General features: G+C 40.7%; 1 protein-coding gene across 10 annotated transcripts in view; it reads left to right on the top strand.

The window, feature by feature from the left end:
• osbpl9 (oxysterol binding protein-like 9) overlaps positions 1–13029 on the top strand; it is a 35308-nt gene that overhangs the window by 20182 nt on the left and 2097 nt on the right. For 5 of the 10 annotated variants that reach the window (XR_004613553.1, XM_034582116.1, XM_034582123.1 and 2 more), the window contains 17 exons: positions 621–650; positions 740–790; positions 2356–2394; positions 6643–6736; positions 7323–7427; positions 8872–9031; positions 9287–9399; positions 9495–9613; positions 9779–9864; positions 9965–10145; positions 10775–10859; positions 11174–11284; positions 11379–11442; positions 11606–11746; positions 11842–11920; positions 12145–12236; positions 12328–12463. Coding sequence is in view for 9 of the 10 variants with exons in the window: in XM_034582116.1 (XP_034438007.1) it covers positions 621–650; positions 740–790; positions 2356–2394; positions 6643–6736; positions 7323–7427; positions 8872–9031; positions 9287–9399; positions 9495–9613; positions 9779–9864; positions 9965–10145; positions 10775–10859; positions 11174–11284; positions 11379–11442; positions 11606–11746; positions 11842–11920; positions 12145–12236; positions 12328–12463 (1686 nt within the window). In the remaining variant the exon portion in view is untranslated. Of the gene's footprint in view, positions 1–620; positions 651–739; positions 791–2355; positions 2395–6642; positions 6737–7322; positions 7428–8871; positions 9032–9286; positions 9400–9491; positions 9614–9778; positions 9865–9964; positions 10146–10774; positions 10860–11173; positions 11285–11378; positions 11443–11605; positions 11747–11841; positions 11921–12144; positions 12237–12327; positions 12464–13029 lie in introns of all 10 variants that reach the window. The other 5 variants (XM_034582119.1, XM_034582124.1, XM_034582118.1 and 2 more) reach the window with 4 other exon arrangements.

The following is a 13029-nucleotide window of genomic DNA, read 5'->3' as shown; positions in this document are numbered from 1 at the left end:
AAGTGCTATCCAAATAAAGTTATTATTATTATTATTATTATTATTATTATTATTATCATCGCAGGACCTTGATACTGCAACTCCAATCCCCTGATTGTTGATTCTGGCTCCAATTGTGCAAGATGGCAGGGTATACATCCATAATATTTCAGCTTAATTTCTGAATATAAGGAGGAAGTAGTCAATTACTCCATCTTTATTTACTGTCAATGGGATAAACCTAACAGTTGCAATTCTTGTTTGTCAGCTGTTTTGGTGCTTTCAGGGAGTCTGTTCAGTTCTGTTGAAGGAAGCTGTTCAGTTTCAGGATGTGTTTGTAGCCTCTGTGTTTTTTGGAGCAATGTGATTCACTTCCTCTCTGACATGACCTCTGTTCTTTATCACTTTGGCTTTCGTTGTAACCAGTCTCTTCACCGTGGGAAATTGTCTCATAGGACAAAAATTAACAGAAGTGCTGCTTCATCTAGTTGTGGATTAGCACCTTGATGTTTTATACACATACTTTATTTGCTGTTGAACTGGCTGAACCAGCACCTCTGCTTTTGAAGCTTGTATTTGTTTTTACACTGCTGTTTATTTTACTACCCTCTTATCTTTCTTTCTTTCTTTTTTTTTTACAGAAAATTGAAAATTTGAAAGAGACTACTTGTGTAAGTCAGAACTTAAACACATTTACGTTTAATCCTATCGTTCAGTTTCTCTGAGCTCTTGGTTAATAAATTCTGTTTTTCTCTTTCAGAGTATGGTAGAGTCCATCAAGCACTGCATTGTACTGCTGCAAATCGCAAAGGTAAATACAATACGCTGCAGCTCGGTCTGCCATCTCACTATAATCATTGTTCTTGTTAGACCACAGTAGCTTGCACTGTTACTTTGTGTATGTGTGTGTGTTTGTGGGATAGTTCCCTGCTTACGGTTGCTGTCTGGGCCAGTGGTTGAGGAGGGTGTAGCGCAGTATTGGTTTCATCACATGTTCCATTCAGCCCTTCTGAAAGGAAATGGAGCAATCATTTCTGCTTCATGTGGTTGTTAGGTGAAACTTGTAGCTGTTTGTAAAACTATGAACATTTTTTTCCGGAATAAGATTTGAGGAAACACGTACTGACAAGACCAGGAGTATTTGGACACTGGACAGTTATCTTTTTGTTATGTTCTGAGCTTCAACACATTCAATTTAAAATAAAATAATGGATAAACAATAAAGTGCTTAGTTTTAGTAGGTTTACATCAATATAGAAAGCACTGTGTGAGAGATAAGGTGCCTGAATTTTAGCAGTTCAAAAGTAATTAGACACTTGGCTATTAAATGTGTCTTGAGTTGACATTTGGATTTAAAGGGAGAGTTCACCCAAAAATGAAAATTCACTCTTTATCTACTCACCACTATGCTGATGGACGGGTGGGTGAAGTGTTTGAGTCCGCTAAACACTTTTGGAGTTTCAGGGGTAAACAGCGTTGCAGGTAAATCCAAAACAATTGAAGTAAATGGTGACCACTTCTTCAAATGTAAATAATACAATAATAATAATAAATGCCACCATACTGCTCCTCTGGTGTCATCCAAGTGTCGGAGGAGGGTAACACCTGCTGATGTCTATAGGTCAAATACGTAATACAGTTATTATATTGAGCACTAAAATATCTTTTAGTGCTAAATGTGATTTTTGTTTGACTTCACATGTATCTGTCCAATTATTTTTGAACGCCCAAATCATGGGCACTGTGTTTAAAGGGCCACAGCACCCACACAGATCTTTCTCTTCAGGGCCATTTTCACAGCAGACTTTTTGACCAATCGCAGAAGAAAAGATCTATAAATAATAAAATGAACAATTGCTGAATTCCATTCCTTCAGGGTCCTGGTGTTGTACATGCTGACTCACTGTGCACTAACAATGTTTCTTACCGGGATACTTGAGCAGACCCATTGTTAATGTTATCAGTAAAATTAGCTTTTCCTCCTAACCCTAACATGTCAAAATGTCTGCTGTGAAAAGGATAGTATCGATAAAACCTACTCAACTTGAACTGGAACTTGATATTATTTATTCCAATGTGCAGAAGTCCAGAGATCAAACATGAGTAACTGTCCACATACTTAGTCTTGTGTGTAGTTTACCTTACAGATTGGAATTAATGACAAATCCCGGTCTTACTTATACTGAAGGAAACGACAGGGGATTTTACCATGTGATGAAAGGATTACTGCATGTGGCAAGTTGGTGAATTTTATGACGCACCATGTGATAAGAGGGGATGGCTGTCACTGCTCTGGACCCAACAGATGCTCAGGATGCTTTATGAAATGACTCGTCCTACAGCAGTAGTCTAACATTGTTTTCTCAAAATTTTAAGGACCAAAGTAACGAACAGCAACACGCAAACGGACTTATAGTAAGTTTGACGTCCTCTGTCCACGACAAAAATATGAATCAAGCAAACTGCTAACCTTCTTTTCTGCCTTAATCGACTTTCCACTGTAGAACATCAGATGAATCAGATCTCTGTAGTGCATGCTGTCTAATTTAGAGATAAGCTTTATCTCAATCTCTTTTCCCTCACGTTTACCACCTCTGTCCTTCTTAATTAAGTTCCTAATTTCCTGATTTCATCTGGGATTTTAAATTCTTTTTGCGATGGTTGGGAACTATTCTTTCCTTCATCAAGATAAACAATGTGTACGTGTGTGTGTGTGGAAACTTTGCTAGAGAAAATGCACAATATGTATGTGTACATGGACTACACATGTGTGTTTGCATGCCTCTATATGAGAGATTGTTGCACTTCACTCCACCCAGTAATTCAACATTGATTTATTCCACACTGCCTGCTTATTGAACTACTGAGCACTAATGACTGGAAAGCCTTCCAGAGAACACTTAACTCGCTCTGCAGGCGTTCGGTCTTCATGTCAGAGGCCATATCTGAGTTTTGCATGTTTCATCTACAACAAGTTTATTTTACTGTTGATTGTTTTCCAAAAGCATTTAGGTTTTTAGATTTATTACTCATGTTCCAGGTAGCTATTGTTTTTATTAGATGGAAAATCTATCACAGAAAATGTTGTCTTCCTTACTTCAAGTAACTTTACAGTCATGTCTTAATGCAGTTGTCTGCTGGGAGTCCAAATAATTAACATTTAAAGGTTCAGTGTGTGGAATTTAGTGACATCTAATGGTGAAGGTGCATGTTGCAGCTGAATACCCCTCACCTCACCCTCTCCTTCCAAACATGGAAGAGAACCTGTGGCAACCTTCTGTCATCATAAAAACTCAAAATGTGTTGAGTTTGGATGATCGTAAAAAACATGGCAGCCTCTGTAGAGAGGATCCTCTCCCACTGTAAATATAAAGTATTTAAATATATAGGACCAATTCTAGGGTAAAGACAACAATTCATACAATTTTTAGATGATTACACACTAGTGAAAACATCAAGGTTTATTTAAAATTTAATTTCTCCCTCTAGATCCCTTTCACCTATATCTTACAGACTGAACCTTTTAAATGTGTAATAACACTGTCACGCATGTCCATCTTCGCCTGTTACTCACTGTTTAGCTGCTTGCAAACATGCAATGAACACCAGATAGTCTCCTGATATTATCTGGAGGGCCTGTTTGAGAATGCAAATACTGGAATGCTCCGGACATTCTGTGAAGACTTTTCTGTGAGCCCCTAGTAAAACCTCTGGAGAATGTCTGTCACGTGTTAGAAACATCAAGAACCCGCCCACTAGCTCGCTCTCACATGGGCACATTCAGACGCAAAACTGGAAAAACACAAAAAAGAATACAAATATCTGGGGCTGAAAAAGAGGAGCCAAGACACAGAAGAAGTCAACTTGGAAAGACGATGAGATTTGAGAGCTTTGGGTGATAAGGGCCAACGTCATTATGGATGTGCTGTAAACAAAGACACACGATTTCCGCAGCAGGATTTATACATCCTGTCCTTCCTCCTGCACGCTTCTACCCAGACGCCACCCCTCGTCCAAATGCTCTGTAGATGTTCCTGTTGTTATGAACACATCTGACCCAGACAATCTCCTGCTGCGTTCTTCAGATGTGAAAGGCAACCGTTTTCTGGAGTTCATGTCTGAAAACGACTTTAAAGAGTGTAGCTCATAAACGCAGTATTTTCAGCTGTCAATTCTCAGAGATAATTTTTGTCCCAAACGGTCTTTGCTCACAACTACTTCCATGCAATTGAATGCCACTTGTATACATATAACAAAAAAAACAGTGAGCAGAACCTAGTAGCTTCCTGGAAATTGGAAAAATCAATGTTCCTTTATGCTTTGGAAAACGGGAGCTACAGAAATGTGCATGGGTTGTTGGTAATGTACTAACACATGTACAACCTCTTGTCTGATCCTTGAAGCAAGAATCCCACAGGGGCCATCCAGCTTGTTGGCCTGCACTGCTCTTATAGCTGACTTAATCTCACAGTCATTAAGTACAGCATTACACAGTATAAATAGCACCGCATATATATAAGCTCTGTCTACACATCTAACTGCACATGTTTTATTTTTTTATGCCATAAGCTTTGTACTTTAGAACATCTAAGTGTCTGTCACGTTGCCTGCGCCCCTGCAATGTGGAGGAAAAAGATAAATGCACTGTTGACCTTTGTTTGAAATACCTGAAACACCAACTGCATGTTGGATTGACCTCGTCAGGCGCTGCTCTGTTCTGCACGGCCAGAGAAATTGTCCCTGAAGTGCAGGAAGCCAGAAGCCTGTTCAGTATTTATCTGTCAAAATTATTTATGGCCTGTGATTGGTTAAAGGTTCGCTCTGCTGCTCGAGCTACCTGGTTTATTAATATTCTATCCACACACCCCAAAAAAAACATCAATTACAACACTATGTTTTAAAGTCGTTTTTAACCGTAACTCTTTCCTTCCATCTGCTTTTGCTTTATGGCCGCCTTGCAAAGCCACAGGCTGGTCCCACCATGACAGACCAATATTTCTCTGATTGGCTATAATTAGTAGCTCTTGCCTCATGGAGTCACGTGGAGAAGGGAAGCATAGGGCAGTGCAAAGGGAGGTGGAAAGGAAGGAAACGAGGCAGGGAGATAAGAGAGATTCTGTCTGGGAACCATTGATGTTTTTGGTGATAATTATCTAGACACAAATTCAGAAAAACAATCTTCTCCTTTCACCCTGGTGGGTATGTTTCATGCAACACGCTCAGTCCTGTATACTGCAGTTGTGGAGGCATGTAGTGGCTTGTTGTTCACATCCTGGTACACTAGTACAAACTTAATATTATCCTCTGCTACTTCTACTCCTCCTCAGCCTCAGAGCCTAATGTCAAAGGACGGACATTGAAGTGATTCACTGTACCTGTTCCTGTTGATTGCCTCTGCCAGAGGAAGTTTTTTTTTTTTTCCGTCTGCATTTGTTTGTTAGTTAGCAGGATGACGCAAAAAAACTATTTCATTGAATTTTGTGGAAGGGTTGGGGAATGACACAATAGAGATGGTCTTGTATTTTGGTGCAGATCAGGATGAAGGGGCTGATGCAGGGAGAAAAAGGATTTCACTGTCTTAACATTGTGAGATTTGGCGTTTTCTCAGCATTATCCTGGATTTTTCAAAGAATAATTCATGGATCTTGAACAAAATTCCACATGTTTAGGGGAATGATATTTGTTAGTGTGCAATTTGGTGCAGATCCAAATAAAAACTGGGATCTAGTGAATGTAAACGTGGTTTCATTAGGTGACTCATAGAGACATTCTAGTTTCACATGGTTCTGTTAATGAAAAAGCTAAAATCAAGTTTGAATAACAAGATAACACATCACATCGACTAGATCCAGTGCAACCAAAAGCCCCGGGGGGAAGTTGTTGGGAAATGACAGTCGATAGGGTTTCACTTTGTTCGCTTGTGTTGCTGTCGGTGTTCCTGTCAGTGTTGGGTCATTGGGGCCAGTGACCCCATTACACAAAGTCATCAGGCTGCTTTGTGTGTTTGTGGTCACATACGTCGGACACACAGTGTTAATGTTGCACTGACGAGGGCCGGTCGCTGCAGGTAAGAGTGTCCCCACTGAGTTTAACCACAGGGAATTCAGGAGTGATACACATGATACACATTTCGGTTGCTTCCCAATGGAGTTAATTAACTCCTCTTTAGACTCGAAGGTTGATCCGAGTTCAGGAGGTGCTGTTAGTTATTGTGTAAGGGTTCGGCTGGTGTCTGGCTTTCTGACATTGTTGTTGGTTTCATATTGATTAGATGAATGAAACCCCGGTAACAGCTTTCCAGGAAATGGAGTGAAAGGAAATTGATCGGCCTGCGGTGGGTGGCGCATGTATATCACACTGTTCTTGTTGCGTACATATAGCATTAAGCTGATCTACAACCAATACAGCTGTGAACTTGATGTCCAGTTTTTGTCTGAGAGCTTATATTGACCTTTGGCTGTGATGTGAGAGGAAACAGTCCCACTGTGGTTTGTATATTTAGTTCTACATGTTAGCGACATGCAGGCTCGTTGGGTCGTCTCTGGATATGCAGTTTGTGTCATTTTAGATTGGTAAGCAGGCAGTGTTAGTCTTGTGTCTGATGTCAGAACTGATTGATGCAGTTTCTGTTGTTGATGGCGATGTTATTTTAATTTCCTCCAGAGCACCATCAACCCAGTGGATGGGATCTTCCAGCCACCTCTGGACAACCCTGTAGACAACAGCACGATGCCAACACAGAACACACTACCAACAGGTACCTGTCGTCCGCCTCCTCAGCATCTCTTACACTCATGTGGGTTCTTGTGTCTGATGTGTTATAACATTTGATACACTTCACACACCCAACATTGCTCACAGAGGTTATTAATGTTTTGTAACTTACTCAAAGGTGAAAACGGCTCCCCCTGGTGTTTGCATGTTTAACCTCCTCAAGCTGATGTTTCCACTCGGTTCCACACAGTTAATTTTGTCACAGAATTTATAAAGTGCTCGCTTACAAATTCTTTTTTTATTTTATTATTGTCCCTGAACAACATTTGAAATTCAAATCTTTCACAGTCAGAGTAGAGACAGTGGAATGAAACCTGAAGCGAGTTCTTCTCTGACAATATCAATATTATCCAGGCTTTTGATAAATCTTCTAAATGTGCTTTCATTGTTTGAAGGTAAAATCATATAAGATAAGTTCCTGTGAAATCCCTCTCAGGACTGAAGTCTGTGTTTACAGCGTCTCGGGTTCTTTTCCCAGCCTCTTGGAACTGCTCTTGATGAGGTGCTGCTTATAATGTGATTTGGCTTCAGCCTCAAAAACTCATCCGCTTTCTCTGTTTTTGCCAAAGACGCTTCTCAGGTGTGTAAATCAGAGCAACGACCTTCCACGTTACCTGTTGGTCCCGTTGTCACGGTGATGGGCAGTCTGCAAACCCCAACTCCCAACAGCACAGGTGAAAGTTCACTTCACTCGCGCAGCCAGTTATACTAAAGCACTACTCGGAAAAAGTATTAGTTGTTATAATGATCATTCACTGTGAGTTATTACTTCCACTGATCTTAACAAAAATTATAAACTGTAGGAACTAGTCATTTTCCTGGTTTTGTGCTTTAGTACAGTCCCCCCCAGTATTCATTCATTCATCCATCTATTGCATGTTTGGTAAACTACTGCAGTGCCTGTTCTAAACATGCTCGTTTGGAAGGGGCTCTTTGTTTGGCCTGTGGTGATGCTGCTCGCATGAAACTGTAAAAGTGACCTGCACTAATTGAGCCACAGCAATAAATGACCTGCGACTGAACTCAGTCCACAGAACCCTGAAGCTGCTGCTCTAAGAGCTGTTTACCTGTTTATTCAAAGTTCGGTAAAGCTTGACTCGGTGCACAGACGACTGACCTGGAGGATCGGTTGTCGTCACCGTGAACGCGCTGTCGTCGCGATCGACAACATCACTTCCGTTAATGAGTCCCAGGGCCAATACAGACATACAGCTTGTGATTCATGAAACTATGAGATATAATATAAATAATATAATATTTTATAAATCTATCTAATTTCAAGGTCCATTTACTAGCTGTTCTGGTGTTTTAAGGTATATTACATGATCTGCATTAGCAGATGGAATTTTCTCATTTGTCCTGGTATGGTTTTATTATAGAGTTTTAATCTATGTTGTCTTAAAAGTGACATTACAAAGATTATTGTTGTCCTTGCGGCTGACCAGAATAATAAAAAGACAAATGTAAATGTCCGTTAAGTACATTTTCTGGAGGTTTAGATGATATCACATAATCTTTAATAGCAGATGGATCTTGTGTGAAGTCGGATGCCTGTTGTTTGTGTAGAAATTGGCTTTATTTCTCATTCTGCTTTGACAAAAAAAAGTAGAGTTTCAACAGGAAGGAGGATACTTGTCCTTGTCAGGATGCTATTTCTCCTTTTTAGATCCGCTCTACAAGCTACAGGGAGCTAATGGAATAAGAAGTCCACCACATGACCAAAAGCAGTAATAATATATATCTGTTACTGTTCTTCTCCAGCCCAGAGTGTTGTGTCCATGAACATAAAGTAAATTAAAAAGGCCAAGTACAAAAGCAAAGGACAGCAGAGGCTCCTGCCTATTTGTCTTCTGTGCTGAGGCAGCAGTATTAAAACGCTGTGCTGTGCATTAAGGAGGCCGCCTGTGTGCTCGAGAGCGCTGTCAATACGCTCTGCAGTGTAAGTCTTCACTGTGTTAATGACAGGTTACTGTACATGGTGTTCAGGACTGGGCTCCGGTTAAAGAAGAACATGTTGATTTTACTTTCTTTTTTTTCTTTATGAATAAACAAACCTTATTTTAAAATACTGCAACAGAAGACTGATGATGACACTTGATATTTTCCCTCCTCTGTCAGGGAGTGGTCCATCAGGCCCCAGCAGTAGCGGCACCTCCCCGGGTCTCATCCCCCTGCCCTCGCACTCGGTGCCAGATTTCTCCTATTCCTCCAGTGAGGATGAATTCTACGACGCTGATGAGTTTTACCAGAGCACCACTTCCCCCAAACACTGCATAGAGTGAGTACAGCAGCACCACCGCACCTCCATGCAACCTGCAATGCACAGAGGGAACCTATTGCTTCAGAGTTTGAAAGCAACACTTTAGTTTACTTTATTGTTTGGCAGCTCAGGTGGCAAAACGCAACTTTGCAGATGCAGTTAAGGACGTGTGCAACAGAATTGTCTGTGAAATCCTACTCATTCTTGTATCTCCTCATCTCTCCGGCTTCCTGCCTCCTTTCCGCTCCTGCTATCTCCTCCTCTCGCCCTCAGTCCCTCAGGGCCTGGAGCCGCCCAGCCCCTCTCTAATAAAGACACGGCGTTGAAACGACCAGACACCACCGAGTCCCTCAACTCGTCCATGTCCAATGGAACCACAGAAGCAGGTAAAAAGGGAAACGCTCGCAAGAGACACAAGTATAATGGACATGATTAATGTTGTTTCAGCCATGTAAGACGTGTCCCCTGCTGTTGTCCTCAGATCCGTTTGATAGCCATGACGACCGTGATGATGACGGAGAGGGCGAGTCCGTGGAGGAGCACAAGAGCGTCATCATGCATCTGCTGTCACAAGTTCGTTTGGGCATGGACCTCACAAAGGTAGAGAGATCAGAGCAGTGAACTGAAGTACGAGTGTCTCTTTGCTCTTTATGCCTTTCTACCACTGCAGTGCAGTCAATCCTCCTTTTACTCACTAACATCATCTGTGTGAACTCTTTCTTTTCAACAACCACAACAGTTGTTCATCTTCATTATATTCCACAGGTGGTCCTGCCAACCTTCATCCTAGAGAGGAGATCTTTGTTAGAAATGTACGCAGACTTCTTTGCACATCCCGACTTATTTGTAAGGTACGTACCATTCCAACAACTTCTCTGTTCTGTTCAAGTCATTGTTTTAATCAGATACATTTCAGATTTAGAGCTGTGTCTTTCATTTGTCTTCCACTAGTATCGCTGAGCAGGAGGAGCCCCGGGACCGCATGGTTCAGGTGGTGAAATGGTACCTGTCTGCCTTCCACGCAGGGAGGAAAGGCTCAGTGGCCAAGAAACCTTACAATCCAATCCTGGGAGAAGTTTTCTACTGCCACTGGGATCTGCCCACAGAGGCAGAGGAGCTCCCCCCACCCACGGTGAGACCTCATGCATCTGTAGAAAACACCACAACATACAAAAAAAGTTTGTCCACACTGTAGCTGAAAGTCGCTTTGGCTAAAAACCTTGTGAGCCTGCACCGAGCACTGAGATAATACATTTGATCTGTGGTTATACAAATAAACCTACAGTCCTAGATTTTACATTAAATTAGCAGCTGACATCTATTTTTTAATGTGTAGATACTAAGTAATTTTTTCATGTTTAGATTATGAAGTCATTCTCCCTTTCTGTGATGTGTGTGTGTGTGTGTGTGTGGCTCAGAGCACAACAGACTGTAAACACACCAGCTCACGACCGTGCTGTTAAACCAGAAACAAAGCAGCAACACTTTATACAGTTAATATTGTGTATGTATAATCTTAATTCAAATTGCAAGACCTACTAAGAAACACCTACCAAGACATTTAACAAAATGTTAATTTTGCATTAGAACTGGTTGCCTTTTTATTTATGCTCTAATTGCTTCCAGTGGTACAACACATTTTATTTTAAAATTGTTTTCATAATCATCAAAATATATTTTTCATATTGTGTACAGCTGTAACATGGAATAAGCAATAAGTGATTCATCATTTTCAATCTTTTACTGTATACCACCCTTCAGGAGACAATATCAGAGGGTCCAGTTCCCTGGTCTTCATCCAACAGCGTGTGTTTTGTGGCAGAGCAGGTCTCTCACCACCCGCCCAGTGAGTGTCCCACCTTCCTGTGAACGATTACACTGCACTGCCAAAACCTCTGCACATGTCGGGTCAAGGAAATCCAGCTGAACACAGACTTTTTATCTTCAAAGTTACCCACAGCCACTCTTTCTATTAGCTCATTTATCATTCAGATTTAGAGCCCAGAAAACTTGTACAGCAAACATATCCCAGTGACCATGTTGTATATTAGGATTTCTTAATATTTTTTTTAGATACTGGCTTCTTGCTTGTTGGATTGTCACTGAGATGTTTTCTCTTTTTGTCCACACTCATCAGTGTTTCTTCTCATCTCTCTTTAGTTTCTGCATTTTACGCAGAGTGTTTAAATAAGAAGATCCAGTTCAACGCTCACATCTGGACTAAGTCAAAGTTCTTAGGCATGTCCATAGGTGTCCACAACATCGGCCAAGGTATTCAACACGACTGTCCCACACACCACAATATACATTTGACACACTCTGATAGAACTTTGTGGATTTGTAATGATTGTTTTCTGTTTTTTAGGCTGTGTATCATGTTTGGAGCATGATGAACATTACATCCTCAACTTCCCTAATGGATACGGCAGGTGTGTGTGTGTGTGTGTGTGTGTGTGTGTGTGTGTGTGTGTGTGTGTGTGTGTGTGTGTGTGTGTGTGTGTGTGTGTGTGTGTGTGTGTGTGTTGTTGCTGCCCTCATCATTACTGTGTGATCATTACCATCTGCTTCACTGACGTGAACCTGTGTGTCCAGGTCGATCCTGACCGTGCCGTGGGTGGAGCTGGGCGGGGAGTGCAACATCTCCTGCTCCAAGTCGGGCTACAGTGCAAACATAGTGTTCCACACCAAACCCTTCTACGGAGGGAAGAAGCACAGGATCACTGCTGAGATTTTGTAAGATGGAAATAGTTGTACAACACATTAGGTCACAGTTTATAGACCAAGAATAGATTTGAGTAAATATACTACAATTCTTTTGTCTCTTGCAGTGCACCTAATGATAAGAAGTCTTACTGCTCCATTGAAGGGGAGTGGAATGGAGTGATGTACGCCAAGTGGGCGTCTGGAGTGAGTCCTTTACTTGTTTTCTGTCTTCCAATTTTTTCTATTTTCCTTTAAGTGGTGGAGGGTGTGGATCATATTAGAAAATAATCACAAATAGTAATTTATTTAACAAAATGTAGGCATTCATTTCATAGGGAAATTACTACTAAATGAAAGAGTTGCACAGTGAGTAAAATACATTACATTATAATACATTATATTACATATGTTGCTTTTTGTGTTTCTAGGAGAACACAGTGTTCATCGACACTAGGAGGATAGGTATCATCAAGAAGAAAGTGAGAAAGCTGGAAGACCAGCTTGATTACGAGTCCAGAAGGTGAGATATGAGACTGTTTTCCCACAAATTGCTTTACTGAGAAACAAACTGTGGGTTTGTGTGTTTGACTTTCAACCCTTTGATGCATCAGATTGTGGAGAGACGTGACGCTGAACCTGAAGCTGAAAGACATCGATTCAGCGACAGACGCCAAACATCGGTTGGAGGAGAAACAGCGAGCTGAAGCACGAGAGAGGAAGGAGAACGAGCAGCAGTGGGAGACGAGGGTGAGTCTGGTGAAATTGTTTTTTCAGCTTGATGAAAGAACTCAGATCTTTGATCTGAATAACTTTTAAGCAGAGCCCCACTCATGTAGGTTTTCTGGCGCCAAATATTACAGAGTAGTACATTTCTGATAGAGATTTATCCGTAGATTTATACATGTATTAAAAAGGATTCCTAAGATTTCGTTGTCAAAGCCCTCTGACAAAGAAATATAACTGAGCTTGATATTTTACAGTTTAACCATAAAGTGTATTAATGATAAAAAGAAAACGTAAATACCACCAAATATAAAGAAGGTGAAATTAATATAGAAAATAAGCAGAATTTTTTAAATATAAAATACAAACATAAATGCACATCTTATCTGCATTGTTTATTCTGTAAAATAAGTAGAAAATGTAACTACATAAACGAGTCATTTGGGCTCTATTTTCATATAAGCACATTGGGTTCAGTCCTCATTGTCATTAACATTCAAAATATTAGGAAAACTATAGCAAAAGGCTTTCTCCATAATTTAAGTATACACAGATCCAACTGCTCCCTGATAGACAGAGAACATTGTAAT

This window comes from Hippoglossus hippoglossus, chromosome 4 (assembly GCF_009819705.1).
Source record: "Hippoglossus hippoglossus isolate fHipHip1 chromosome 4, fHipHip1.pri, whole genome shotgun sequence".
Lineage (NCBI taxonomy): Eukaryota > Metazoa > Chordata > Actinopteri > Pleuronectiformes > Pleuronectidae > Hippoglossus > Hippoglossus hippoglossus.
The sequence above is the reverse complement of the archived record's forward strand: the minus strand, read 5'-3'. Positions and strand labels throughout refer to the sequence as shown.